The sequence below is a fragment of the Ursus americanus genome, chromosome 8 (assembly GCF_024610735.1).
Source record: "Ursus americanus isolate L20-20 chromosome 8, mUrsAme1.1.p, whole genome shotgun sequence".
NCBI classification, from domain to species: Eukaryota; Metazoa; Chordata; class Mammalia; order Carnivora; family Ursidae; genus Ursus; species Ursus americanus.
In genome coordinates, this window is record NC_142134.1 from 45,472,383 (window position 1) to 45,498,632 (window position 26,250).

General features: G+C 35.9%; 1 protein-coding gene across 5 annotated transcripts in view; it reads left to right on the top strand.

Annotated features, from left to right (window-relative positions):
• NFXL1 (nuclear transcription factor, X-box binding like 1) overlaps positions 1-21,119 on the top strand; it is a 71,592-nt gene extending 50,473 nt beyond the window's left edge. For all 5 annotated transcript variants that reach the window (XM_087864157.1, XM_045815882.2, XM_045815884.2 and 2 more), the window contains exons 19-23: positions 5,671-5,740; positions 11,849-11,953; positions 15,476-15,562; positions 16,750-16,803; positions 19,382-21,119. In XM_087864157.1, coding sequence (XP_087720283.1) covers positions 5,671-5,740; positions 11,849-11,953; positions 15,476-15,562; positions 16,750-16,803; positions 19,382-19,555 — 490 coding nt within the window. In that variant the 3' untranslated portion in view covers positions 19,556-21,119. The remainder of the gene's footprint in view (positions 1-5,670; positions 5,741-11,848; positions 11,954-15,475; positions 15,563-16,749; positions 16,804-19,381) is intronic.
• Positions 21,120-26,250: the final 5,131 nt, after the last annotated feature.

The window sequence follows — 26,250 nt, forward strand, 5'->3', positions numbered from 1 at the left end:
AATGCCTGTGAATATTAACTTAAATTTGTTTTTGTCATTTATATTCTAGGCTTATGTTTTGTTAAATTGGAGATGTCAAATTTTATTCTTTTTAAATATGAGAATTATTTTGTTGAAGTTTTAAGAATAATATACTACTTTAGCTTTAGAACTTTGGTAGGGAGAGTGAAGAGGGCAATTTTGCTTTTTTAATGAGTGATACTGAGGAAAGAGGTTTTCTTTGGTCTTGCAGGGCCTAAATTTCTCTTTCTTCCTTCTTTTTCCCTTTGTCATGTAGTCTCCAAAGGGTGACTTTACCTTTTTACCTTCTTATCCAAAGTGTTGCCTTTCCAAGATTGGCTCCTTGATTCTTGTGCAGTTTTTAAAGTTTCTTCCCATAGTTAGTGCTCTGATATACCAAGACTTTTTCACATCTGGGTGGACTTTCTCTTTCTGGTGTGATGTTAGCTCAGTTGCCCTCTTCTCTTTTCTGCTCAGTTTTTCCAGAACTCTGCTGGTTCTCTGAAATGATTTGCTGAGGGAGCTTGAGAAATAGCTCTGCTATGAATTAGTATTTATTTTTCTACTTAAAGGTAATTTTGAAATTTGTAGAAAATTCAGAAATTTGTATCTTCTAGTTATGTGGAGGTTATGGGATTTGAAGTGTATGTTTTTCAGCAGAATACACATTCTTTTCAAGGGTACGTTGAACATTCTTCAGAATAGATCATACATTAGGTTACAAAAGAGGCCTCAACAACTACAAAAAGATTAAAGTCATATCATGCACCTTTTCTGACCACAACGCTATGAAACTAGAAATCAACCACAAGAAAAAAAATCTGGAAAAACCACAAATAAATGGAGGTTAAAGAACATGCTATTAAACAATGATGGGTCAACCAGGAAACCAAAGGAGAAATAAAAAAAAAAATACATAGAAACAAATGAAAATGAAAGCACAATGGTCCAAAACCTTTGGGATGTAGCAAAAGCCATCCTAAGAGGGAAGAATATAGCAATACAGGCCTACCTCAAGAAGCAAGAAAAATCTCAAATAACCAACCTAACCTTACACCTAGAAAAATAGAAAAGGAACTAGAAAAATAACAACAAATGAAGCCTAAAGCCAGCAGAAGGAAGGAAATAATAGAGATTAGAGCAGAAAAAATTATATAGAAAATAAAATAGAACAGATGAATGAAATAAGGAGCTGGTTCTTTGAAAAAAAATTAATAAAATTGATAAACCTCTAACCAGACTTAATCAAAAAGAAAAGAGAAAGGACCCAAATAAATCACAAATGAGGAGCAATAACAACCAATATCACAGAAATACAAACAATTAGAGTATAATGAAAAACTCTATGCCAATAAATTGAGCAACTAGAAGAAACAGATACATTCTTAGAAGCATATAAACTACCAAAACCGAAACGGGAAGAAATAGAAAACTTGAACATACTGGTAACCAGCAAAGAAATTGAATCAGTAATCGAAAAACTCCCCAGAAACAAAAGTCCAGGACCAAGTAGAGGTGGGTGGGAGGGATGGGGTGGCTGCATGATGGACATTGGGGAGGGCATGTGTTGTGGTGAGCGTTGTGTATTGTGTAAGACTGATGAATCACAGACCTGTACCCCTGAAACAAATAATACATTATATGTTAATATTTTTTTAAAAACTTAAAAAAAATAAAGTCCAGGACCAGATGGTTTTACAAAATTCTACCAGACATTTAGAGAGGAGTTAATAACTGTTCTTCTCAAACTATTCCAAAAAATAGAAAAGGAAGGAAAACTTTCAAATTCATTCTGTGAGGACAGCATTACCCTGATATCAAAACCGATAAAGATATCACTAAAAAAGAGAACTATAGGCCAGTATTCCTGATGAACATAGATGCAGAAATTCTCAATAAAATACTAGCAAACTGAATCCAATATTAAAAAAAAAAAACATTCACCATTATCAAGTGGGATTAATTCCTGGGCAGCAAGCATGGTTCAATATTCACAAATCAATCAGTATGATACACCACATTAATAGAAGAAAGGATTGGAACCATATGATCCTTTCAATAGATGCAGAAAAAGCATTTGACAAAATACAACATCCATTCGTAATAAAAACCCTCAACAGAGTAGACTTGGAGGGAACATACCTCAGTATGATGAAGGCCATATATGAAAAACCCACAGCTAATATCCTTATTGGGGAAAAACTGAGAGCTTTTCCTCTATGGTCAGGAACAAGACAGGGATATCCACTCTCCTCACTTTTAATTCAAAATAGTACTAGCCACAGCAATAAGACAACAAAAAGAAATAAAAGGCATCCAGACTGGCAAGGAAGAAGTCGGACTTTCACTATTTAAAGATGGCATGGTATGCTGTAGAAAAAACCCAAGAGATCCACCAAAAAACTGCTAGAACTGATAAATGAATTCAGTAAAGTCACAGGATACAAAATCAATGTACAGAAATCTGTTTGCATTTCTATACGCCAATAATGATACAGCAGAAGGAGGAATCAAGGAATCAGTCCCATTTACATTTGCACCAAAACCCATAAGATACCTAGGAATAAACCTAACCAAAGAGGTGAAAGACCTGTGCTCTGAAAACTATAAAACACTGATGAAGAAATTGAAGATGACACAAAGAAATGGAAAGACATCTCATGCGCCAGGATTGGAAGAACAAATATTGTTAAAATGCCTGTATTACCCAAGCAGTCTACCCATTTAATGCAACCCCTACTAAAATTCCACCAGCATTTTTTACAGAGCTAGAACAAACCTAAAATTTGTATGGAACCATAAAAGACCCCCAAGAGCCAAAGCAACCTTGAAAAAGAAAAGCAAAGCTAGAGACATCACAATTTCAGACTTCGAGTTATATTACAAAGCTTTGGTAATCAAAACAGTATGGTACTAGCACAAAAATAGACACACAGATCAAGGGAACAGAATAGAAAACCCAGAAATGAACCCACAAATATATGGCTAGTTAATTTTCTACAGAGCAGGAAGGAATATCCAATGGAAAAAAGGTAGTCTCTTCAACAAATGGTATTGGGAAAACTGGACAGCAACATGCAGAAGAATGAAACTGGACCACTTTCTCACACCATACACAAAAATAAATTCAAAATTGATTAAAGATCTAAATGTGAGTCAGGAATCCATTAATATCTTGGAGGAGAACATAGGCAGTAACTTCTTTAACACTGGCAGTAGCAACTTCTTACTAGATTCATCTCCTGAGGCAAGAGAAACAAAAGCAGACATAAACTATTGGGACTTCATCAAAATAAAAAGCTTCTGCATAGCAATATAAAGAGATTCCAAGGGGACCCAGGAAACTTGAGGGTGATGGGTATGTCTGTTATCTTGATTGTGGTGATGGTTTCTTGGATGTAAACATATGCCAAGTCTTACCAGATTTTCCACTTTAAATGTGTACATTATTGTGTTCTGTATTATACCTTAGTAATTCTCTTTTTAAAAGCCCTCCAAAAACAGGAAGTATATGTTTTTATAGAGAATTTTTCAGACTCAATATTCATTTACTTTCAATTCAGTGAATTATTTCATATTATCTTTTTTTTAGTCCTTTTCTGCTTCATGTAATTTCTTTTATTTATCTATCTATCTATCTATCTATCTATCTATCTATTTATTTATTTGACAGAGACAGCCAGCGAGAGAGGGAACACAAGCAGGGGCAGTGGGAGAGGAAGAAGCAGGCTCCCAACAGAGGAGCCTGATGTGGGGCTCGATGCCAGAACGCTGGGATCACGCCCTGAGCCGAAGGCAGACGCTTAATGACTGCGCCACCTAGGCGCCCCATGCTTCATGTAATTTCTTCTATAGAAATTAGATATAAAAGATACAGGTGTTGGAAAATTAGTTTATTCCTAATTATATTTCTAATATATATTTCTAATATAAAATTATAAAATGACAGGAACAAAATGATACTAAGTCTTAAGTTCAGAGGTGAGCTGGGGCACCTGGGTGGCTCAGTTGATTAAGCATCTGCCTTTGGCTCAGATCTGAGAGTCCTGGGATCGAGTCCCACATTGGACTCATTGCTCAGTGAGGAGACTGCTTCTCCCTCTTCTACTCCCCCACCTCTCCCCCTGTGTGCTCTCTCTGTCAAATAAATAAATAAAATCTTAAAAAAAAAAAAAAAGTTCCGAGGTGAGCACCATACTTGTAAGAATGAAAATATGACTTTTAATAGAGCCAGTATAAAGACTTTGTGATATTATTAAGTGAATTTTTGCTAAGAAAATTGCATATGTTACCTTAGAGTACATTTATGCTAATTTATACATATACTTAAGATAATAGTTTTGACGTTAGGCTAAACTAATGGTATATTTTGGCAATTATGTCTAAAAAGGGAAATAGGCAGGAAAAGAAAGAATCAAAAGTAGAAGTAGAAGAAAGGTAATGGGAAGAGAATAGTGACCCTCATGTGATAGGGATTTTAAGGGTGTCACTAGTTACTGATTTATGCAGTGTCTATTGTGGTTATATTTAACTATCTGTGAGAAAGTTTTATTCGTTGGTGCTTATGACTTTTCCTGAATTACCCACCAAGTCAAATATAAAAGCACACAGACTGATCTAAAATGATCAAATCTAAAATGAATCCATTTCTAACATTGATAGCTTACATAAACAACTAAAAAAGCTTTCCTAAAATAAGCTTACTAAATTCTTCAATTTGAAGTAATTTTTTTTTTTTTTTTGCTGTTGTTCTTTAAGAAACAAAACAAACAAGCATAGGGAAAAAAAGAGAGAGACAAACCAAGAAACAGACTCTTAACTATAGAGAACAAACTGATGGTTATCAGAGGGGAGTTGGGGGGGCTGGGGGGAGCAGGTAATGGGGATTAAGGAGTGCACTTGTGATGAGCACTGGGTGTTCTGTGGAAGTGTGGAATCATGATACTGTACATCTGAAACTAATATTACAGTTCATGTAACTAATTGAAATTTAAATAAAAACTTAAAAAAAACCTGGGTGAGCATTTTCTGTGTCAGTTTTTAAGTAATATATTGAGCCATTAGTTTTTAATCTTTTATGTAAAAGGTTTAGGAAGATGATAGTTATGAATAATGATTGCCATACAGGAGGAGTTAATAGTAAACTATTTTTTAAAAAGATTTTACCCATTTATTTGAGAGAGAGTGCACGAGGGCAAGCGGGGGAAGGGGCAGAGGGAGAGAGAATTTCCAGCAGATTCTGGGCTGAGCATGGAGCCCCACATGAATGAAGCTTGATTCCCTCATCCTGAGATTATGACCTGAGCTGAAATCAAGAGTCAGATGCTTAAGGGACTGGGCCACCCGCATGCTCCTTCATAGCAGGAACTATTAAAGAAAGGCCAGGCACAGATGATATTTTGTGTGGGTTTTATACTTCCTTTTTGCAGTGATTGCCCTTTTGGCATTTGATTTGTTGGTGATAGATAAAGGGCTGGAAGGTTTCAGTTATCAGACCAGGTGAGTAATTTGAAGACAGTTGTTACAGATGATACATAATTAAAATATTTTTCAAGAAAAAATGAAATAAATAAGACAATTTTATGGATATGTTGGAAATTATTTTTAGAGAGATTCTGCTGTAAAATGGACTTTGGTTTGAATGTCATCAAAACTTCCTCTTATTTTTAGAAAAATAACCACAGCCGATGTAAATGAAAAGAACCTCCTTAGTTGTTGCAAAAATCAGTGTCCTAAAGAGGTAAGCTTTAATAGAACCTTTTAAGTTGTCTTTCTTGGGCATTGTTTCTCATGGATTTTCTCTTTTCTTCTTGGTGTTATTATTTCAGGTCTTTTCTGAACCTACTAGAAATGTGGGTCCAAAGAGGAAAATGTGATTGATGTCTGTAAAAAATGTAATATATTGACCATAGATGTACATCTCTTTATGAAATTTGGGGTATTAGAACTAGGAATGACCCTTTGAAGATTTTTTAAAAGCAGTTTTAAAGATAGCTTATATACTTTATGTGATGAAGTATTGAACTAATGCTTACCCCCCCCCCTTAAAACAGACGAAGGATTGTGTGGTTCATAGGCAGTTAGACAGTAAATCCATAGGAGGTTATTTAAAAAGCAGATGTGTGTGTGTGTGTGTGTGTGTGTGTGTGTGTGTGTGTGTGTACTTTAAATTCATTATTATCTTTAATATAAAGCACTTATATATAAAGTTTTATTTTTGAAGATTCTGATGCTTGCATATACATTGTATTTATACTGAAAATATCAAAAATAGTTCAGAAAAATTGTTCAGAGTGTAAAGGTAAAAACTGATGATTTATCTGGGTGATAATCTGAGAAACCAAAATGTTCAATTTATAATTGGTCAATTTAAAAGTCAGAGTATTCCCTTTTTTGTTGTTGGAGGTAGGGCAGTGATGGTTATTTGATTTGGTTGGACATGTATAAAGGAATCCTTTTGACTTACAGATGTACTAATAGTACCACTTTTAGTTCTTTGTTTTTATGCACATAACTGTTTCTCATCCTGTTTGGAGTCAGGGAGAGATGACGACAGCTTTAAATATAGTAGTCGTGCTCTTTGATTAATGATATACTTTTTTGTTAACAATATTTTCCTTTAAAACTTTGGGCACTTTTTATGGATTTCTGTTTTGAACTTGAGTATTTTAAAAGTTATGTAAGATTATAAAAAGGGAGACCATTTCAAGCAATAAATGATTAATAAGCCTGTCTTTGTTATATAAGTGTAACTAAGGGCATTAGGATAGTTCAAATTTAATTTTCCGATTTCTTCAAATCCTAACTTTTTCCTTGTTAAAATAAATTTTCTTCTGTTCAAATTCAGATTCCAGGTAATAAGTGGTTGAGAATGTTATATTTTTAATCTGATTGGGTAACTTGGTATGAGATTGTAGTTAGAGATAATAAAATTAAATTTAGGGATTGCTAATTTGCAGTTTAGCATTTCCTTGGCTATGATTCAGTTGTGATAATGTTACGATATTTGGTGGGACTAGATGAGTGATCAGTTGATTTAAAGATTTGTTTTCCATGCTCATGATTTTTGGATTCTAGGCCAGTCTGGAGCCCCTAGTATTGCTAGAGTCTCCTTGGGTTTTCTTGAAAGAAATAGCCTTAGTTTGGGAACAATCCAAGTAGCTGTTATAGTTCGAAACAGTCTAAGATTGGACAGGTGAATATCCTTGTCTAATAGAACTTATTCTAGTTTATGGCTTCTGGACATTAGTAAGACTACAGCAGTACTTCTCAATCAGTTCAAGGGCTTCTTAAAACAGATTAATGGGCCCTGCCCGAATATCTGTGATTTTAAGGGCCTGGAGTAGGGGCCCAAGAATTTGCATTTCTAATCTTATATGTAACAGTGATATTGTTGGTCTGGCATCACAGTTTTGAGACCCACTAAGCTATAGAATCAAGTCGTACTTAGGATCAACCAAGAACTGTGTCACTTTGAATCTGCAGTAGATATCTTGTACTTGGAGTTAAGGTATGGGATTATGATAAATTCTGACATATTGATAAATTCTTGTTTACTTTCTTCTCCCTTCCCCATACAATAGATTTCTTGGGGACAGGCACTATGTCATATTTATCTTTGTATCCAGTCCCTTGTTCCCTATTTGTACACATTAGGCAGTTGGTAAATGTTTATTGAATGTGAATGACACTGAACTGTGGAAGTGGTATAGACATATCCTTCTAGCTCCACTGATTCTCTGATATACACTGTCTATGTCTTCTGGACTGGTTTGAATTTAACAAAAAGAAAATATAAAGATACCATGAAGAACTGCACCTTTAAACTGTGCTCCATGCATATACTTCTACTTTTAAAAATTATTTCTGAATTTGGTTTTATCATCCCTATGAAGCTTTTCTATTTTTTACTTGAGCGAATTATTTAATGTCTCTGTAACTCAAATTGTTCATGTATAAAATAGGGGCAATAATACTACTCACGTCTGAGTGCTGAGTATTAATGAGTTAAGAACATGTAAATGTCTTAATATATGGTGAGTGCTATGTATGTGCTAGATATGGATGATGGGATGGGTCTTTATCCATATTGTTTTGCAGGCTTTCTTTAATTATTTTTAAAGAGATTTTTTTAATTGTTGGGATTAAAATGGAACATTTTGAACTAGACAGCATTGGTTATTGGTAAGGCATTTGAAATGACATGTGCAGGTATTAGCAGAATGACGTTAAGGGCTGAGTGGAGTAGAAGAAAACCATCCCACATTGAGTGGAAAAAGTAGGACATCTCATCTTTAAATGAATATCAAGGTTGATGTTTTAGAAAAACCTCTATTTTTTGGTGTGAAGTCTGTAATGAAGATAAGTCATTATATGTTATGCATTTTAATCAGCTTCCTTTGGAACTACTTTTCAGCTCTGTATAAGCTGACTTTTGAGATAATACACACTTGCACATCTGGTTTTTTTAAACAGTGAAATTACTACTTATTCAAAAGTACATGGTACATATATGGACAGTTTAACTAATAGTTAAAAAGTCAACACCACATAGCTTCACCGAGGTCAAAAAATACAGTATTGCTGCATTTCAGAAGTCTACCATAGTCCCTGTCTGACTGTGGTTCCCCCTTCTGTCTTACATGTTACCTCTGTCTGCTTTAATAGTAATTATTTCCTTGCTTTTATTTATGGTTTTTACTACTTATATTTGTATCTGAAAACAATATTGTTTGCTTAATTTTATATTAAAAGTTCAAGAAAAGTACGAACTTTTGTGACCTTAGTTTGCTCTCCATTATGCTTGTCATGTTTATTGCATGTGGCTGTAGTCTTATTTCCATTGTATGAGTATAGTATGGTTTATTGTATTTGCTTTAGTGTGGGTAGATATTTGAGTTGTTTCCAGTTCCAAACTCATATTTTATGAGTTTGTTTCCAATTCCAAAATACTGCTATGAACATTCTTATTTGTGCATTCTAATATATGTGCGTATAGACTTCTCTAGGCGTATAGCAGTGCCATTGCTTGGTCACAGGGAATGTATAATTTCAACTTAACGTCATGGATTTCCAGAATAGTTGTACAATTTACTGTTGGTAAATTTTCTAATTTACCACCAGTATTTTAAAGTTCCTGTCGTGGCATATCCTTGTCAACACTTGGTATTGTCAGAGTTTTAAATTGTTGCCAGTCTTGTGACATCTCGTGATTTTAATTTACATTTTCCTGATTACTAGTGATTTTTAATACTTTTTCCAGATTATTGGCATTACTTTTGTCTGTGGGACATGTATTGGATACCAGCACATTACACTTCTGGATGAATTTCAGTTCTCCTTGCAAGCTAGAGTAATCAGTTTAATTAACTTATCACAAAAAGAAGATCTATTTGGAGGATACTGGGGACCAGTTCATAGATTCTGAAGGAAATGCTGTACAGCAAACTTTAGGAAGGGCAGGATCTGGGCAGCTCCCAGGGGCTTTCCAGCAGGAGCTCAGGGGGCTCTCCCCTGAGATGACTGTTCAAACCACCACCTCTTTCTATTTAGTTTTCAGATTATCAGGAGAGAAAATCTGATTGGCCCCTTAGGTTGAAGGGATCCCTTGGCATAGGAAGCAAAAGACAAGAGACTGGAATGGATAACGTAGCCATGTCCATGAGAAAATTGTAATGAGCCAGGCAGCCATCCCAGTTTATGTCTTCTGTATCTTTTACTAGCAGTGGAGGTGAAAGGCATGGAGATTTATGGAAGAATTGTTAGGTGGGGTAACAGGATCAAATGCAGTATTCAGAAAAAAGAGATACATTTTGAAGGCAGAAGATTCAGCCAGAGACAAGAGAGACTTTCAAGACGGTAGTGAAATTGTGAAGAGTGACCATGAGGTCTTTTAGGAGGCATAAAGATATAACATCCAAACCAGTGGTTTTTAGCTTTTCGTCAACCCCCAACACACTGAAAAGATAGAACATTATAGCCATGATTCTGTGTAATTTCAGAAAGATCTTTATTGACTGTGACAGGTTTCCCTATTTACTTTCCCCTTTAGAATTATTGATTTAAAGTAAAGTACAGTGGTTAGTTACTTTTAGAAAAGATGACTAATATAATTACCTCACAGATTAAAGAAAGAACAAGAACATGTTTTGAGAAGAAGAGGGACTAGGTGGCCAGCTGATGCCAAACATTTGTCTTCTTCATGAAGTCAGGCTAGAGGCACTGGCAAGAATGAAGGTGGGAATGAAGTTGAGGAGACAAAGACTTTAAACAAACCTGTGAGGCGTGTATTTGATAGTGAATGAATACTGAGCTTATTAAGCAGTGTTCAGGGCCTCATTAGGTGTAGAGAGAAACAAAACTGAAGTGGTCCAGGAATGCTAGTGTGGAACTCATTCCAGCAGCACAGCCCTACAATGGGATTGATGAAAATGTAGTCTGAGTGATCCAAATTTAGTTTTGGTATGAATGTCTCAGCTAAAAATGAAAGAAAAAGAAATCTAATTGCACACTAGAGAGACACTAAAGGCAATGGAAAAAACTTGTGAATTTTTTTCAAGTGAGTAGAGTTAATAGTTGGATCAATCTACTGAATCATAAAGATCAAAAGTTGGAGAATTCAGATGTTTATTAAGATGTCCACTATTAATAAGGTGTCTTTGTTAATAAGTATAAGAGATACAAAGAAATAGAAGACTGCCCTCAACTAACTTATTATTTTATATAGCTAAATATTTTATTATAATAGCTAAATATATCGAGCACATTTAATCCTCATAACAGCTATACGAAATTCTGTTACTCTTCCCAGTTTTATATGTGAGGCACGGAAAAGTCAGGGGCTTGCCCAGGGTTTCACAGTTGGTAAACAGGGAAGCTGGGCATCAGTTCCAAGCAGCCTGACTTTGGAATTTAACCAGTAACCAGTGGTATCTTTTATTCCCGTCTGGTTGGAGAGATGGATATCTACGAGGTGTCTAAATATTTTTTTTTAAGTTTAAGACCATATAAACAATGTCACAATAGTTTACAAATGTATTTCTTACATAATTACTGTTATTTGTTCAAATATAGCCAAACTCCTATCATGCTTCTATGGTGATTTAAACCATTTCTTGAAGTTTGGATAAGATTTGAATACAAAGAAGGTCAAAACGTTTCATCTGAAAGCTTGACTAGGATAAGAAGATAGTAAATAAGTAAAGACAAGGAGCACATAGACATCGTAGCAATTACTGAATTGGTTTGGCTACCTGTATAATATGTTTTGAGACGTAGTGGCAAAGAGAAATGATTTAGAGTAAAAGGCTAAGCAGTTGTATTACAATACAATGCCTTAAGGATAAGGAAGTTTTCTTTCTTTCTCATATAACCATACAGGGAAGGTAGATGTGTTGTCACCGTGCTCCACGTATTCATTCAGGAACCCAAGTAAGCCAAGCAGCTCTGCTTCTCTTTGACACATGGTTTCCATTATTGCTCTAAATGTCATCATTTAAAGCACACTGGGAAGGGAAGAACATGGATGTGTGCTTTTGAAATACTTTAAGGCACAAAAGCACTTAAGCTTATATTCCGTTGGCCAGAACATAGTCACATGCCTATAACCAGCCATAATAGTGATGTCAGATACACTCTTGGAGTGGAACTGGGGAGAATATTTAACATTTCTATGTAATTAAAATAATTTATATCTAAAAGAAAAAAGTTGAAAAATTAGATGATTATCCAGGGTTGATTAACCCTATTATAATGGACTCTCTCTTAAAATAGTTGTTGGAGGAAGGGGAGTTTGCAGAGTCTTACTAGAATGTAAATATGTGATTGCCTTATTTTGGTTTTATTTTAGCTTCCTTGTGGTCACAGATGCAAAGAGATGTGTCATCCTGGTGAATGTCCCTTTAATTGCAACCAGAAGGTAAAACTTAGATGTCCTTGTAAAAGAATAAAAAAGGTAAATATTTTAAGTTATTGAAAATACTTTTTTATGTAAAAATTTTCTTTGTGTTTTGGTAGTTCTTTGGCTTTTTGCCTTTTGCTTTTAAGGTCTTATTTTTTAGAATATTTTCCTTGACTTCCCTGTTCACACTGTCCACCTCTGATTTTTGCTATCTTGGTTAAAGTTGCAACTCCTTTTTTTTGTTTATGTTCTTACAGTCATCCCCTAAAGCTAGTCTTTTTCTTTTCTTTAAATTCACTCTTGTATTCATCCATCCAACAAATATTTATTGAGAATCTTTTGTTTTTACTGAGGATCTTTGCTTTTCATTTATTTTCGCAGCTCCTACTATCACTTCCTGGGGTAGATAACTTCTGAATTTAAATGTATAGGCCTGACCTCTTCTGGAGTTGAATCCACAGGTTTTAGATACTTAAATTGGACCATCTTTTTTTTTTTTTTTTTTTTTTTTGAGATTTTATTTATTTTTCTGAGAGAGAGCATGCAAAGGGTGAGGGACAGAGGGCTGAGCAGGGAGCCCAATGTGGGACTCGATCTCAGGACTCTGGGACCATGACCCAAGCCGAGGACAGATGCTTAACCGAATGAGCCACCCAGTCGCCCATAAATTGGACCATCTTTATGTGAAAATCAATGCTTAGTGAAGCCACTTATAATCTGAGATATCTGTCAGATTTTCTCTCATCTCATGTTACTGTCCAAGTGCAGTCGCCACCCACTAGAATTGGCAACACCTCATTCTTGGACTTTGATAACAGCTTCATAACAGATTTCCTTGCCTCCAAGCATAATACTTCCCTAATCTAGGTTCTTCAGTGGTTCTTCATCATTTATGGGAAGAAATATGCGTATAAAAGAAACTTGTGTACATATATAGAGTTGGCATTCAAGGGAATCTGTGATGGTACCTTTGCCTGCTTGTCTAGCAGTCGTCCCTGTGACTCTGTTACTTATGTGCCTTAACATATATACTATACTCTTTAATCTGTGGCAATGTAGACATTCTTTCTTTCTGTAAAATGCAAAGTTTTTTCCCTTTACTGTTCCATTTACTAGAATCCTGCTAGTACTCAGGGCAAGCATTTCCTTGTTTGGGAAGGTCTTCCTTCCCCTGACTCTCTTGGGAAGACTTAGATGCTGTTTCTCCTTGGTTTTCTTTATTCTAGGTTCATGACTAAAAGCTTTTTGATTCTAGGGATGTCTGTAATCTTGTTTTCTCATCCATAAAATAGAGTTTATACATAGATTTATTGGAAAGAATAAAAGAGGTAATGCTTATATAGCATTTAGCACAGTGATTGCTATGTTTAATAAATAATAGCTGCTATTAACATTAGTTTACTACTTACATTGTTATATTATTTCTCTTATTGTGTCCCCTGTCCCTAGCACAGTGCTTTGCGTGTAATAGTTGCTCTGTAAGTACCTTTTGGATGAGGAAAGGTAGGATCCCTCTTTCAAGCTGATAGAATTAATATCTGCAACACAATATTTATTTTTGTCTTTAATGTTTGTATATGTTATTTTTCCTTTGTCTGGACTATCCTTGGAGGACTCTGTTTATCACAACCTCAACCAAAAATGAAGAACTAAAGTGGAGAAAAAACCCTCTAAGTAATAAAATTCCATGCTGTAAAGTGTTTTCACTAAAGTAAATGTACTTTGCTCATAGAATTTGATGATCATATATCTTAACTCTGATAAATTTGAACTAAAAAAATTAGTATCTGAGAGTGTGGTAAGAAAGAAATTGACACAAATAGGTACACTTAGAGCAAAAATGATATCTGGCAGCAAAAAAAAAGTAGATAAAACATCTACAAAGCAAATTCTCAGACTTTAAAATAAGGACCACTCATTTGAGTGGTTCACAAATTGATTATAGGATTGCTGTCACATCAACAAGAAAAGAGTAGATTAGGTTTTTATTGTTTCATTAAGGAAGCATTGAAGTGCAAACATAAGCTTTAGACCAATTTTCAAAATTTTAAAACTTTAAAAAATTAAATGGTTGAGAGGAAAATTTGTAGCTGTCCAGAAAATTCTCTAGAACTGCATGAGTTGGTAGCCATTAGCCACATATGACTGTTTATTTGAATATTTTTTAGCCTTATTGATGCACAATGACAAAAATTGTATATATTTAGGATGCACACATGACAATTGTCTATACATACACACTGTGAAATGATTACAGCAATCAAGCTAATTAACATTTACTACCTGGTTACCATTTCTTTGTGGTGAGAACACATTCTACTCTATTAGCAAATTTAATATGTATTATAGCAAGCATGCTATAAGATTCCTCAGAACTTATTCATTTTATCACTGAAAATTTGTACCCAGTGACCAATTTCTCCACATTTCACCTTGTCCCTAGCTCCTGGCGATTTCCATTCCCATTTTAGCTTTTCTAAGTTCTAATTTTTTAGATTCCACATATTAGTAAGATCATACAATATTTGTCTGTATCTGTCTTATTTTACTTTACCTGATTGTCTCCATGTTCATCCATGTTCCCTAAATGGCGGGATTTTCTTTTTTATGGCTGAATAATATTCCATTATAGGTAGATAAGTAGGCAGATCACGTTTTCTTCATCCATTTTTCCATTGATGGACACATACCTTGTTTCCATGTCTTGGCTATTGTGAATAATGATGCACTGAACATTGGAGCACAGATATTTCTTAGATACTCTTCATTTCCTGGATATATACCCTGGAGTAAGACTACTAGAACCCATACTAGATCTATTTGAAATTTTTTACGATGCCTCCATACTGTTTTTCATACTGGCAATACCAATTTACATTCACACCAACACTGTAGAAGATTTCTTTTTTTTTTTCCTATATTGTCAACACTTGTTACCTATTGACTTTTCAGTTATAGTTATTCTAACAGTTGTGGGTTGATTATCTCATTGTGGTTTAGATTTGCATTTCCTTGGTGATTAACGATGTTGAGTACATTTGCATGTACCTGTTGGCACACGTACTGCTATTTAAATTTGAATTTTAATAAATCAGCATGAAACAGTAGTAAACATTCAGTTCCTCGATTTCGCTGGCCACATTTTGAGTTTTCAGTAGCTGTGTGTAGTTAGTGTTCCTCCGTTGGATAGCACAGATGTAGAACATTTTTATTGTCTCAGAAAGCTGCGTTGGGTGGCACTACTCTGGAGCATTTTATAGCACAAAACAATAAAGAAAAATAAAGAATGAAAAAGAAATTGAAGCTAAGGTGATAGTGGCTTTTAATAAATAATTATTAAATGGGTGCTTTAAATTTTATCATATTCACTTTTATCCAGTTAGGAGGAAATAAAGGAATGATCACTGTTTGAATCAAGACATTTAATGCTTATAACCATATCATCATTAAATATTCATGAATATGACTTTTAAATAATATGCGCAACCTTAAGCTGTCAGATATTTTACTTTTTTTACGGCATACAGTTAGGGCTCTGAGGTAAAAATATCAAATTTAAAAAAATGTTATTTGTAGGAATTGCAGTGCAACAAAGTACGTGAAAATCAGATTTCAATAGAATGTGACACAACATGCAAGGAAATGAAGCGGAAAGCATCTGAGGTAATGTCATGTTAAATGTCATTTTTTTAAAAGATTTATTTATTTTAGAGAGAGAGAGTGCAAGCAAGCATGGGACTGGCAGGGGGGAAGGGCAGAGGGAGAGGGAGAATCTCAAGCAGACTCCCCACTGAGCACATAGACCTACACAGGGCTCGATCTCACAACCCTGAGACCATGACCTGAGAAATCAAGAGTTGGATGCTTAACCAGCTGAGCCACCCAGGTGCCCCAAATGTCATTTTTAGTGTGCTAATTAACAGCCTTTTCCTATTTTGTGCATTACTTTATGTGCTTATTACAAAGAACTCAAAATCTCATCTTTTTTGCTTTTATAAGAAAGCCTAGTTTTTTTCTTTTTTAAGATTTTTTATTTGAGTGAGAGAGAGAGAGAGCAAGCATAAGCCAGGAGGAGAGTGAGAAGCAGACTCCCTGCTGAGCAGGAACCTGGGATCATGACCTGAGCTGAAGGAAGATGCTTCACCGACTGAGCCACCCAGACGCCCCAAGAAAGCCTAGTTTTATAGGCCTATTTTGAATCCCCAAGTGTGTTCCTTATTGTCTAGTGTGTACTTTTTTCCACCTTTGTACCAGTTAGTGTATGTTCTCCAGAACATAGTTGTTCATCTTACTGTTAGTGTAAGCCTCCTGAGAGTTAGGTTAAAATAATACAAAGTAAGATTTTGGAATTCTTTGCTCTTTGGGTTACCTCTAGTGTCATTATTTCCTTCCATCAATCCAATTAATGAATAAACTCTTGATTTTGCTTGACACTAAGGATTCTCTTCCAGATGGGGCATTTATGGAAAATGGTCAATTTTAACTCTAGAAAAAGAGTGGTATTTAATAATTTACTATAGGCTTAGTATGGTAACTCAAGAGACGAAAATCAGTTTTAACACTATTTCATTTTGTAGTATTGTAACTCTTTGAATTGTGATCTAATATCTATTAAGTTGTTAAGCTGAAATGTTTATATAAAGGATAACACTATCCCTCCTGTCACCTCACAGTCTGTCAGAACCTTGGTAACGCTTCTCAGTATAACATTCACATGTCTTCAGGTAATTTCCAATACAAAGTTACCAAAAGTTGTTATGAGTTAGTGGATCCTGGGTGGGAAGATGTTAAAATTCTAAATAAAATTTGATGATTACAATGTTAATTCACTTTTAAATGTCTATAAACAGATAAAAGAAGCAGAAGCCAAAGCTGCTCTTGAAGAGGAAAAACGAAGACAACAGGTAGCTAAACAAAATGTTTATGTCTCTTTGTATCGTTGTTACTTTTTATGCAAACCCAAGGTATAGTCCACATACAAACCTGGAGCCCGTCAACTGTTCCCTGGACTGAAAATAATATAGTTCCCACAAAACAAAAATTAGCCTTACTTTACTCACTTACTCAGTTACTTCAGTTCACGTATACTGAACCTCTGAAGAGGCATGAAATCTTGTATATTCCCAGATATTTTGTATACTCCCCAATTGACTTCCTTGCCAGGCTCATCCATTCTCTAGTGGTAAGAGTTTTAACTCCTCCTCGGTTGGCGGGTGGGGATTGGCGTGGGGCAGCATCCATTTTAAGGCATCTCTTGGAGCCCCTGTCTTTACTGTCCTAAAAGTATTCGAGTTCTGTTTTGCTGAGTTGCAGATTGTCTGTAAAAATGAGTGTTGTTTACTAATCAGTGCATTTACTTTATATTGCCTTATTTCCCTTTTAGATTCTTAAATGCAGGATTATTATCTGTTCTTTGCTATATAGCAGATAACAACTACATTCCTGATATCCCATTTGCTCAAATACCATATTGCTCATATACACCAAAGAGTGGTTTAACTTTCTAATAGTGACATATAATTATTTGTCAGTTTACATTTTGAGATGTTTATACTTAGCAAGAAGAGTATATTATATGCAAACTACTGCCTTTTGAATGAGGAAATTAACATTTGTATGACTTTCGGGGAGGACGCTGGAAACAATTTAGGTAACAATAAAGGTGGGCTAAAATGACCTCTGATGTTATATGGTTGTATGAAGTTGATTTGCCTAATATTCCAAAATAAGTTATCAGAGCTATTACACTAAAACATGCGCTGACTGGAATCCTGGGAGATTAATTTATTAGGAATAGTTTAGGGTAAACCTTCTTCCCCTTTTTATAAACCATTTCGATGGAAATTTTAAATATATTCTCTAATTACTGACCTTTTAAACAGAGTGTATGGAACATAATTTAAACTATAAATGATGACTGTGGGTCATTATTAAAGCATTAGTTATTTTACTCTGTCAGTTCTTAAGTTTGGCTGCTTTTAATGTATTTTGATCTTGTTCTCCATTTCAGCCACAACTTGAGAATATTCTGACGTTTTGGTTCATTGAAGAATCCTACTTTGTGTTAAATTAAGTATAGGATTAGGGCATCTTCAAATGTGGTTTATGGGCAAAGTAGTGGGTGTATTAACTGAAGTTTGTACAGTTGACCCTTAAACAACACAGGTTTAATCTGTTTAAGCTGTGAGGGTCCACTTACATGTAGCTTCTTTTCACTATCTATAGTACAGTCCTGTAAATGTATTTTCTCTTCCTTATGGTTTTCTTAGTAACATTTTCTTTTCTCTAGCTGACTTTATTGTAAGACTACAGTGTATGAGACATACAACATACAGAATATGTGTTAATCCACTGTTATCCGTAAGGCTTCTGGTCAACAGTGGGCTATTGGTAGTTAACTTTTTGGGGAGTTAAAAGTTATATGTGGATTTTTGACTGTGTGTGGGGTCAGCAGCCCTGACCCCTACATTGCTCAAGGGTTAACTTATATTTCCTTCTGTTAAATAAACAATTACAGAATCTTGCATGGATATTACATATATATTTTAGTTAATGACTATCATGTTTTAGTTAAAATGCACTGTAGTGTGTCATGTTATGTTATCCTGTACACAGTTAAGTAAGTTCTTAACAGAATAAGAATCCACATTTTATAATAAGTATCATCCAGTTATCCTTTTTTAGGACCAGTTTTTATATAATTCTACTTTCTAAAATTGTCATTTTGATTTAAAGCATGAAGGATTTTTCCCCTGAAGAATTTCTACTCGGTTTTTAAATACACTTGATAAAGATAATCTGGCAGTTTTTTTCCCTACTCACTTGAATTTCTTTCATACAAGCCATTAATGTTTATTATCAGCATTGTAAAAAACTAGAATTATAGGTATTTTTATTCTCACTGGACATTTCTTAGCACTTGCTAGAAGCTGTATATTAGAGAAACTCAATAGATAAATGGTGTTGAAGTATAAAATTAATGTCTATATTTAGGGCACCCTGATTTAATCAGATGTTTCTATATTAAATAGTATCGGGGAGCCTGGGTGGCTCAGTTGGTTAAGAAGCATCTGCCTTCGGCTCAGGTCTCGATCTCAGGGTCCTGGGATCCAGCCTCCTGGTTGTCATTGTCATCAGGCTCCCTGCTCAGCAGGGAGTCTGCTTCTCCCTCTCCCTCTCCAAATAAATAAAACCTTTAAACAAAGAACTAAAAATAAATAAGTAGTGTCAAAGTTAGGCTTACGGTCTGAAATAATCTCTTTTGTTACTCCTCATTTCCCTTTCTGCTTACCTAAACTCTGAATTTGTTGAATACAGTCCGTAATGGAGTTAAAAAAAAAAAAATCAAATCAAAATACTTACCATATACCATTACTATTAAAACATTTGGCACATTGATTTATTTTCATCTGAGTGGAAAATTTCAAGTCACTGTATGTATCGAATTTAATAAAAATGATACTGTTTTGGTTTTTGATTTAGGCTGAACTGGAGGCTTTTGAAAACAGACTGAAAGGTCGTCGGAAGAAGAACAGGAAAAGAGATGAAGTGGCAGTGGAGCTAACGCTATGGCAGAAATACAAATATTATCTCCTTTCAGCATGTACAGTTGTGGTTTTAGTGTTTGCATGGTACATAGCCCATGATGTGGCTTAAAAAAGTTTGATCTGTTCATATACCTCAGATTGGGTTTAGATAAGTTGTTCACTCTGGAATATTAGGAAGTGTATACTGTAGAACATATGTATTCTCATTCATCTCTGTATTCTCTTCCAGCTGTTGTTAGAAGGACAGAAGGTTAAGCTTTATCTTAATTAGCATACTAGAAGTGGCAATCTAACATTGTTTAATAGTAAAAGCATGACTGAAATTGTAAAATATCTCATAAGGCATAGCCAGTGGCAGGGTAACATGTCAGTTGTTCACTGTGTTTCCTTGTGTTAACATAGTTGTTTCACTTACTATTTCAAACCAACTTTCTTTCTTTCTTTTGCAAAATTAACATGAAACTGAGCCATATGTGCAGTAAAAGGAATACGTCACAATGTTTTGGTTACTTATTAAAAGGTACTTCTCTTGATCATGGTTTCTTGATCATGTAACTTTGTACTTTGAAATAATTATTCTCTAAAAGACCTCTTAAATTGTAACATGAAGCTATATAATTAGATTCCAGAAATTGGTTTATTTGTGAGGAATTTTTATCAGTTATTGAAATAAATCTTTATGTAGTAGGTACCTCAGAGGAAAATATAATTGTTTTTTTAAAAATGCCAGGTTAGATTCCTCACATGTGGCTATTTCTTGTGTAAGAAGCATTTAACTGAAGTTTGGCATGTTTTGTAAAACTTGTATGTGTCTTTTCAAAGTAATAATAAAAGAAAAACTGGTATTTCTGAGCAATAGATGCTGAGCCCAGGGCTTATGAGCTTTATATACTTATTCACATTTCTTCTTACCATGATCCTGTAAGTAGATTTCAGCTAGAAATAATCAGTTCTTATGAAAACAAGCTGATAGAAATATCAGTAAGCCAAATCTGTTTGAATTGTCATTTTAAATGGTTTTGCTATTTAATTTTTGTATGATTAATGTTTTCATTAAAAATTTTCATACTAAATTTGTAACCTAGAATATTTACTATTTAAAATATTCAGGGGCCTAAAATTTTAAGCTAGGTATTAGTGTCACTGTATAAGATCTCTGATACTTGATGCAAAACAATTATTGATAGACACTAAGAAGTATAGAAGTATGTTTAAAACAAGTACAAAGAAGGATTTCTAAATTTTGCTGACCTTAATGCAAAATTTTTTACCGTTCTATTCATTCATCTAGTGTTAGCTAGTGTCTAAAATGAAAGGGCAGTCATTCCTTTCATTTGGTGTTTGTGTTTTGCTTTAGATTTTTTTTCTTTATTTACCTTTCTCAATGTTAGAGTACCTGGGTTGGTGTTTCGGAGCTCTAAATTAGAGTGCTACACTCAAGTCATTTCCTTACTCTAAAATGAATATTAAAGACTGAACGACTAGGTGTCTACCTGGGGAGCTATTTTCATGTATCTCAGAATCTCAGCCTAATAAACAAGCCTGAAGCCTATTTTCTATCTGTTTGTTGGGCTTCTGTTCTGGCTAGTTTTCTTTCTAATTTGTGGGGGAGAATTTAGTGAGCAGAGGAAGGAGATTGATTGAATGAACAATAAATTAAGCTGTTTACTGTCCTTTATTTGCTTCATTAATTTATGTAAAGTCACACACTATTTAATCAACAGATAAGTTCCTGTGTGATGGGTACTTTGTAGGTACTAGAGATAACTGTGATCCTTTCTCTTGGGGAGATGCTAAGGAGTGGAAGAAGGCAGGCAGGAAATAGGTACTCAATAAAATAGACATTCTTTCATGTGTGATAAGTGGTGTTAAAAAATGAAACGGTACAAAAAGTGATGAAAAAGGGGGTGAAAGTTCACTGGCTGCTTTAGATTGGGAAAGTCCCGCTGAGATGGGGACATCCGAGCTGTGACCTGAATGACTTCCATTTGAAGATCTGAGGGAAAAGTCCATGAGCCAGTGTAAGGGGAGGGAAAGTAGCAGGTACCAACTCCCTAAGCCCGATAGACCATGGTGAGGAATTAGGGTTTATTCCAGTCACAGTGGGCGGCGTTGGAAGGTTGTAAGTGGGGGAATAGTTGCTGTTGTTAAGATGACTGGCTGCTGGCTGCTGGCTGCTGCTGGAGACGAGGCTGTAAGGGGCAGGGGAGGAAGGTGGGTTCGGAGGCGGCCCAGGCTGGAGGTGCTGCCGATGCTGGGCTCCAGTTCCCCACCGCCCTTAGATGCCCTTGAATGAGTGGCAGGTGTGAGGAAGCTGCAGCGACTGCTGTGTGATGAGTGGAAGGGGAATGACTGAGACAGGGTAGAGGAAATAAGTTTTTTAAGGTCAAAATGAAGTTCAATTTGGCCTAAATACGTGAATTTGTTCTGAGGGAAATAAAGCAGTATATTTGGGCCTTTTCTTGCTCCAATCTGAACCAATTTGAGAAGGACTGGAAAAGTTACCAAATAGCCACTTAGGAACACACAGATAAAATTGTGAATGTGATGGCCTTATCCTCCTACTGACTTTGTATCATTGTAAAAGTTGGATGAGCTTACTATTTGAAATTTGTGGCATATTTATGTTGAGATTTTTAGTTTTTCAGCTTAAACTTTCAGGGATTGATCAGTGCCTAGTGTTTCTATTTCAATTACTTTCACTATTCAAGTCCAAATTAAATTCAGATAATCTCAAACAAAGTGGTAGAGTCTGCTGAAATTGCCAGAGGAAATTTATTGAAGCAAAACATTGAAGACATTTGCTTTTTGCAAAGAAGTCTGATGCTTGAACTTCATGGCTTTGAATGTTAAAAATTTTAAACACAGGTAAGTTTCTGTGGTAATGTTTAAAGATGACCTAAAGCACTTTTGGCTCTTCATGTTATTTCAGATGACCCGGGCATCTCCTCCAGCTGTTACATTTGCCCATCCCTGGGTGTTAGGAAGTGAGACAGATGTTTAAGCTCTGGAGCTAGAATTGATGTGGGGCGGCTATGTCTCTTCTCTGGTCTGTGAAGTTGTCCTCTGTATTGAGTGGCCTGGGGCCTTAGAGTTTACTTATAAGTTGGTGAGCTGCATAGAGGGAAGACGCACCCCCTAGAAAGATTTGAATTTGGAGGTTGGGGGGAGAGAGGAGCTGAGAACCCCTCAGCTTTCCAGAAACTTAAGGGACAAGAGACCAGGTGTCCACCTGGAAAACCGTTTTCATGTATTGCAGAATCTTGGTCTGTTAAGGAAGTTTAGGTCTCTTATTTGCCGTGCTTCTCCTCTTGCTAAGTTTTCTTTTCAGTTAATGTGGGGGCATGTATTTATGTGGTACTGTGGAGAATTACTCACATACAGCCTGAAATTCCACAGTGTAGATTCATTTGCTTTAAAACACTTTTAGAGGGGCGCCTGGGTGGCACAGCGGTTAAGCGTCTGCCTTCGGCTCAGGGCGTGATCCTGGCGTTATGGGATCGAGCCCCACATCAGGCTCCTCCACTATGAGCCTGCTTCTTCCTCTCCTACTCCCCCTGCTTGTGTTCCGTCTCTCGCTGGCTGTCTCTATCTCTGTTGAATAAATAAATAAAGTCTTTAAAAATAAAATAAAAAATAAAACACTTTTAGAGAGACCTTCCCTTTTTACCAGCATCTGGCCATCCTCTATCCTACAGTATTTTTTCTTCATAGCATGAAACAGTACCTGTTAATGTATTATGCATTTGTTTATTGTCTCATCTCCTTCATTAGAATGTAAGCCCCACGAGGGCAGGAGTGCAGTTTTGTTTACTGCTGTAACCTCGGATGGGCATGCCTAGCCACATTGTAGATGCTGGTATTAGTTTTCTTGGGCTACCATAGCAAATTACCACAAACAGAATGGCTTGAAACAACAGAAATTTATTCTCTCACAGTGCAGGAGGCCAGAAGTCCAAAATCAAAGAGACAGTGGGGTTGGTTCGTTCTGGACACTGAAAACTGTTCCATGCCTCTCTCTCAGCTTCTGGTTGTGGGCATGTCCTTGGCTTGTCCTGGCTTGTAGACATAATTGCTCCAATCTCACCTCCATCTTCACATGACCTTCTTCTCTGTGTCTGGGTTCTTTTCTGTCTCCTTTAAGGACACTCTTTACATTTAGGGTCCACCCTGAGCCAGCATAATCTCATTTTAACTAATTACATCGGCAAAGACCCTGTTTCCAAATGAGGAAGGTGCCAACATTCTCAGGTTCCAAAGGGACATGAAATTTTGGGGGCAGAAGGGAGACAGTATTCAACCCACTACAATGCTCAATAACTATTTGATTGATGAATGAATGAATTCACAGTGTAATTCCAGGTACTGTCTTAATAATCGTGCTGCAGAAGGTAAGGGTTAACAGGTCGTCTGGTTCCAGATTGCTTGGGCAACCCCAATTCTGGTTCTGCCACTTCCTGGCTGTGAAATCTCAGGCAAATACTGAACTTCTGTAAGCCTCAGTTTCCTCTTGTAAAATAGTGACCAAAAACGTTAGCTATTATTTTGTGTCTGCAACTATTTTAAAGCACTTTACAGTTTTAAAATTTTCATGTAGCCTGTGTATTTGCATTTTACAACAAAGGACACTAGGTTTGTTTCAAGAATTAAAAACTGAGAAAATAGGTAAGTCACTCTGTGAAGTACTTGGCACATAGTGCTTAGAAAATCTTAGCTATAACAATAGAAAATCTTAGCTATAATAACAGATAAATGTGACTTAATCTCACAACTTTAAGACCTCTGTTACAAATTAATTCATGAATCAGAGAAAAAGAAATCTTGTTGTGAACTGAGGTACCTGTTTTTGCTCACACACTCACTGTCATTGAGGGGGCACTATCCTTGGGAAGACCAGGCAGAATGCTGGCCAAAGGCAGGGGCATTTGGACAAATTGCAGTAAGGGACCCTGGCGGGGTGGCAGGGGGGATCAGCACTAGGTGTGCAAAGACGACAAAAATAAAATTCCTTTGGAACTTTTTGCTGGGCCAATTCTAACTTCCTCCCAAATGACTGCTCTGGTGTACTAGCAGAGGGGATTGATGTCCTAGTAATATATTCAGCAAACGGAGAATGTCTACACGGGCTGCTTTTAACATATGCAGAATATTTCAGTGTGCAGATATGGGTGTGTTTTTTTTTTCTTCTTTTAAACTAAAAAAACTCTCCCCTCCCTGCAACAGGGACACTTCCAGTTTGCCTGTTTCTTGCTCCCTAATATTTTTAAAAAGTCAGCATCTTTAGATCACAGCTAAAAAGGTTACATTCTAAATTCCATAAAGCCAGTCTGTAAAGTTTTCCATAGCTTATATATGTGTACATTTGTTTAGGGTATTTATTCTACTCAACTGAAAGTTCTGTGAGGGCAGGAACTCTTTATTTCATTCATCTGGCAGCTAGCAAATCTGAAATGAATGAATAAGTCGTGGGGTAGCATCTCTATCTTAGCCCCTGCTTGCCTATTATCATCCTGGGATGCTGGTTGCTTCTTTAAAATATCTCTTGTTCTCAAATTGCCTTCATTTGTGGACTAAGCACTAAATAGGCCTGTAATATATGTGACCAAAGTTTGATCTGCAAAATCACCCTTTCCAAAAATCACCCTTTAAGTTGATTTTTCCACAGATATCTTCAAGGTTTGTATTTTTTCTTTTAAATTATCTAATTAGTTGGATATATGGCTAGACAATAAAAATTTCAAAAGGCTAGAAATGTTTCTTGTGAAATTTTAAAGTATTTTAAGAAACTGATGGTTGTCACTTTATGCTGAAAAGTAAATGTGGCAAATTTTTAAAAAGGAATAATTCAGAAAGGTCACTGAAGATTACTGTGGGATCTCTGCATAGTCAAAGTACTTTGGATATGTTAGGAGACTTCTCACATTTTTTTGGTATACTTTACATTATAAACGTAATTTGTTACAAAGGATGTAAAAATAGATGTTTACTCTTAGGCTGACAATACTTCAAGTATTCACTCTGGTGCTGTTGGTAACTAGAACTAGTTGGGGGTTTTTTTGCTGGAAAGAAGTTTAAGGAATTCTTATTTTACACCAGCAATGTAAGCAGCTTTGGTTCTCAGAACATAGTATAGTAGTGCAAGAGAGAGGGACACTTGTGTCTCAAATCCACTGACGTAGCTACTTTAATTTACAGTTCCTGTAGCACCTCCACCAGGGGGCAGAAAGTGGAAGAGAAAGGAGGCGAAAATACGTGCCTTCAGAATGCCTGTAGAAACACTGAGGACTGAATCCCACCCTCCTTTGCAAACTGAGTTAACCATGGCTCGGATCCGCTCAAGGCAGACTTGGCTGAAGAATCCTCTAGGCTCTTCGTCTTCAGGTTGGTGCCCCTGCAGTGATGAGGTCCGGTAAGGCAGTATTTTAGTAAGAACACAGTCCTGAAATTACACGGCTTCCAGTGCATCCCAGCTCAGCACTTGGCTAACTTAGGCTGGCTACTTTGGCTCCCTAAATCTTTCTCATCTCGAAAGTAAACATAATAATAGTACCTCCGAGAGTGGTTGATAGAACTAAAAGAGAGAATGCATGTATGGTGCTCAGCACAGAACTCGCCTCAGATACTAAGAGCCTAATTTTTGTGAATTATGATAAACTTGTCAGATGCTCAATTTCAAGTCTGATGTTTGGAACACTATTTTACTATATACAAGCAATATTTTTTACTTTTTCGTTTCACAAACTAAACACTGACCCAATTTTACAAATGTATATTCCCCCCACCCAACAATAATATTCAAGGGAC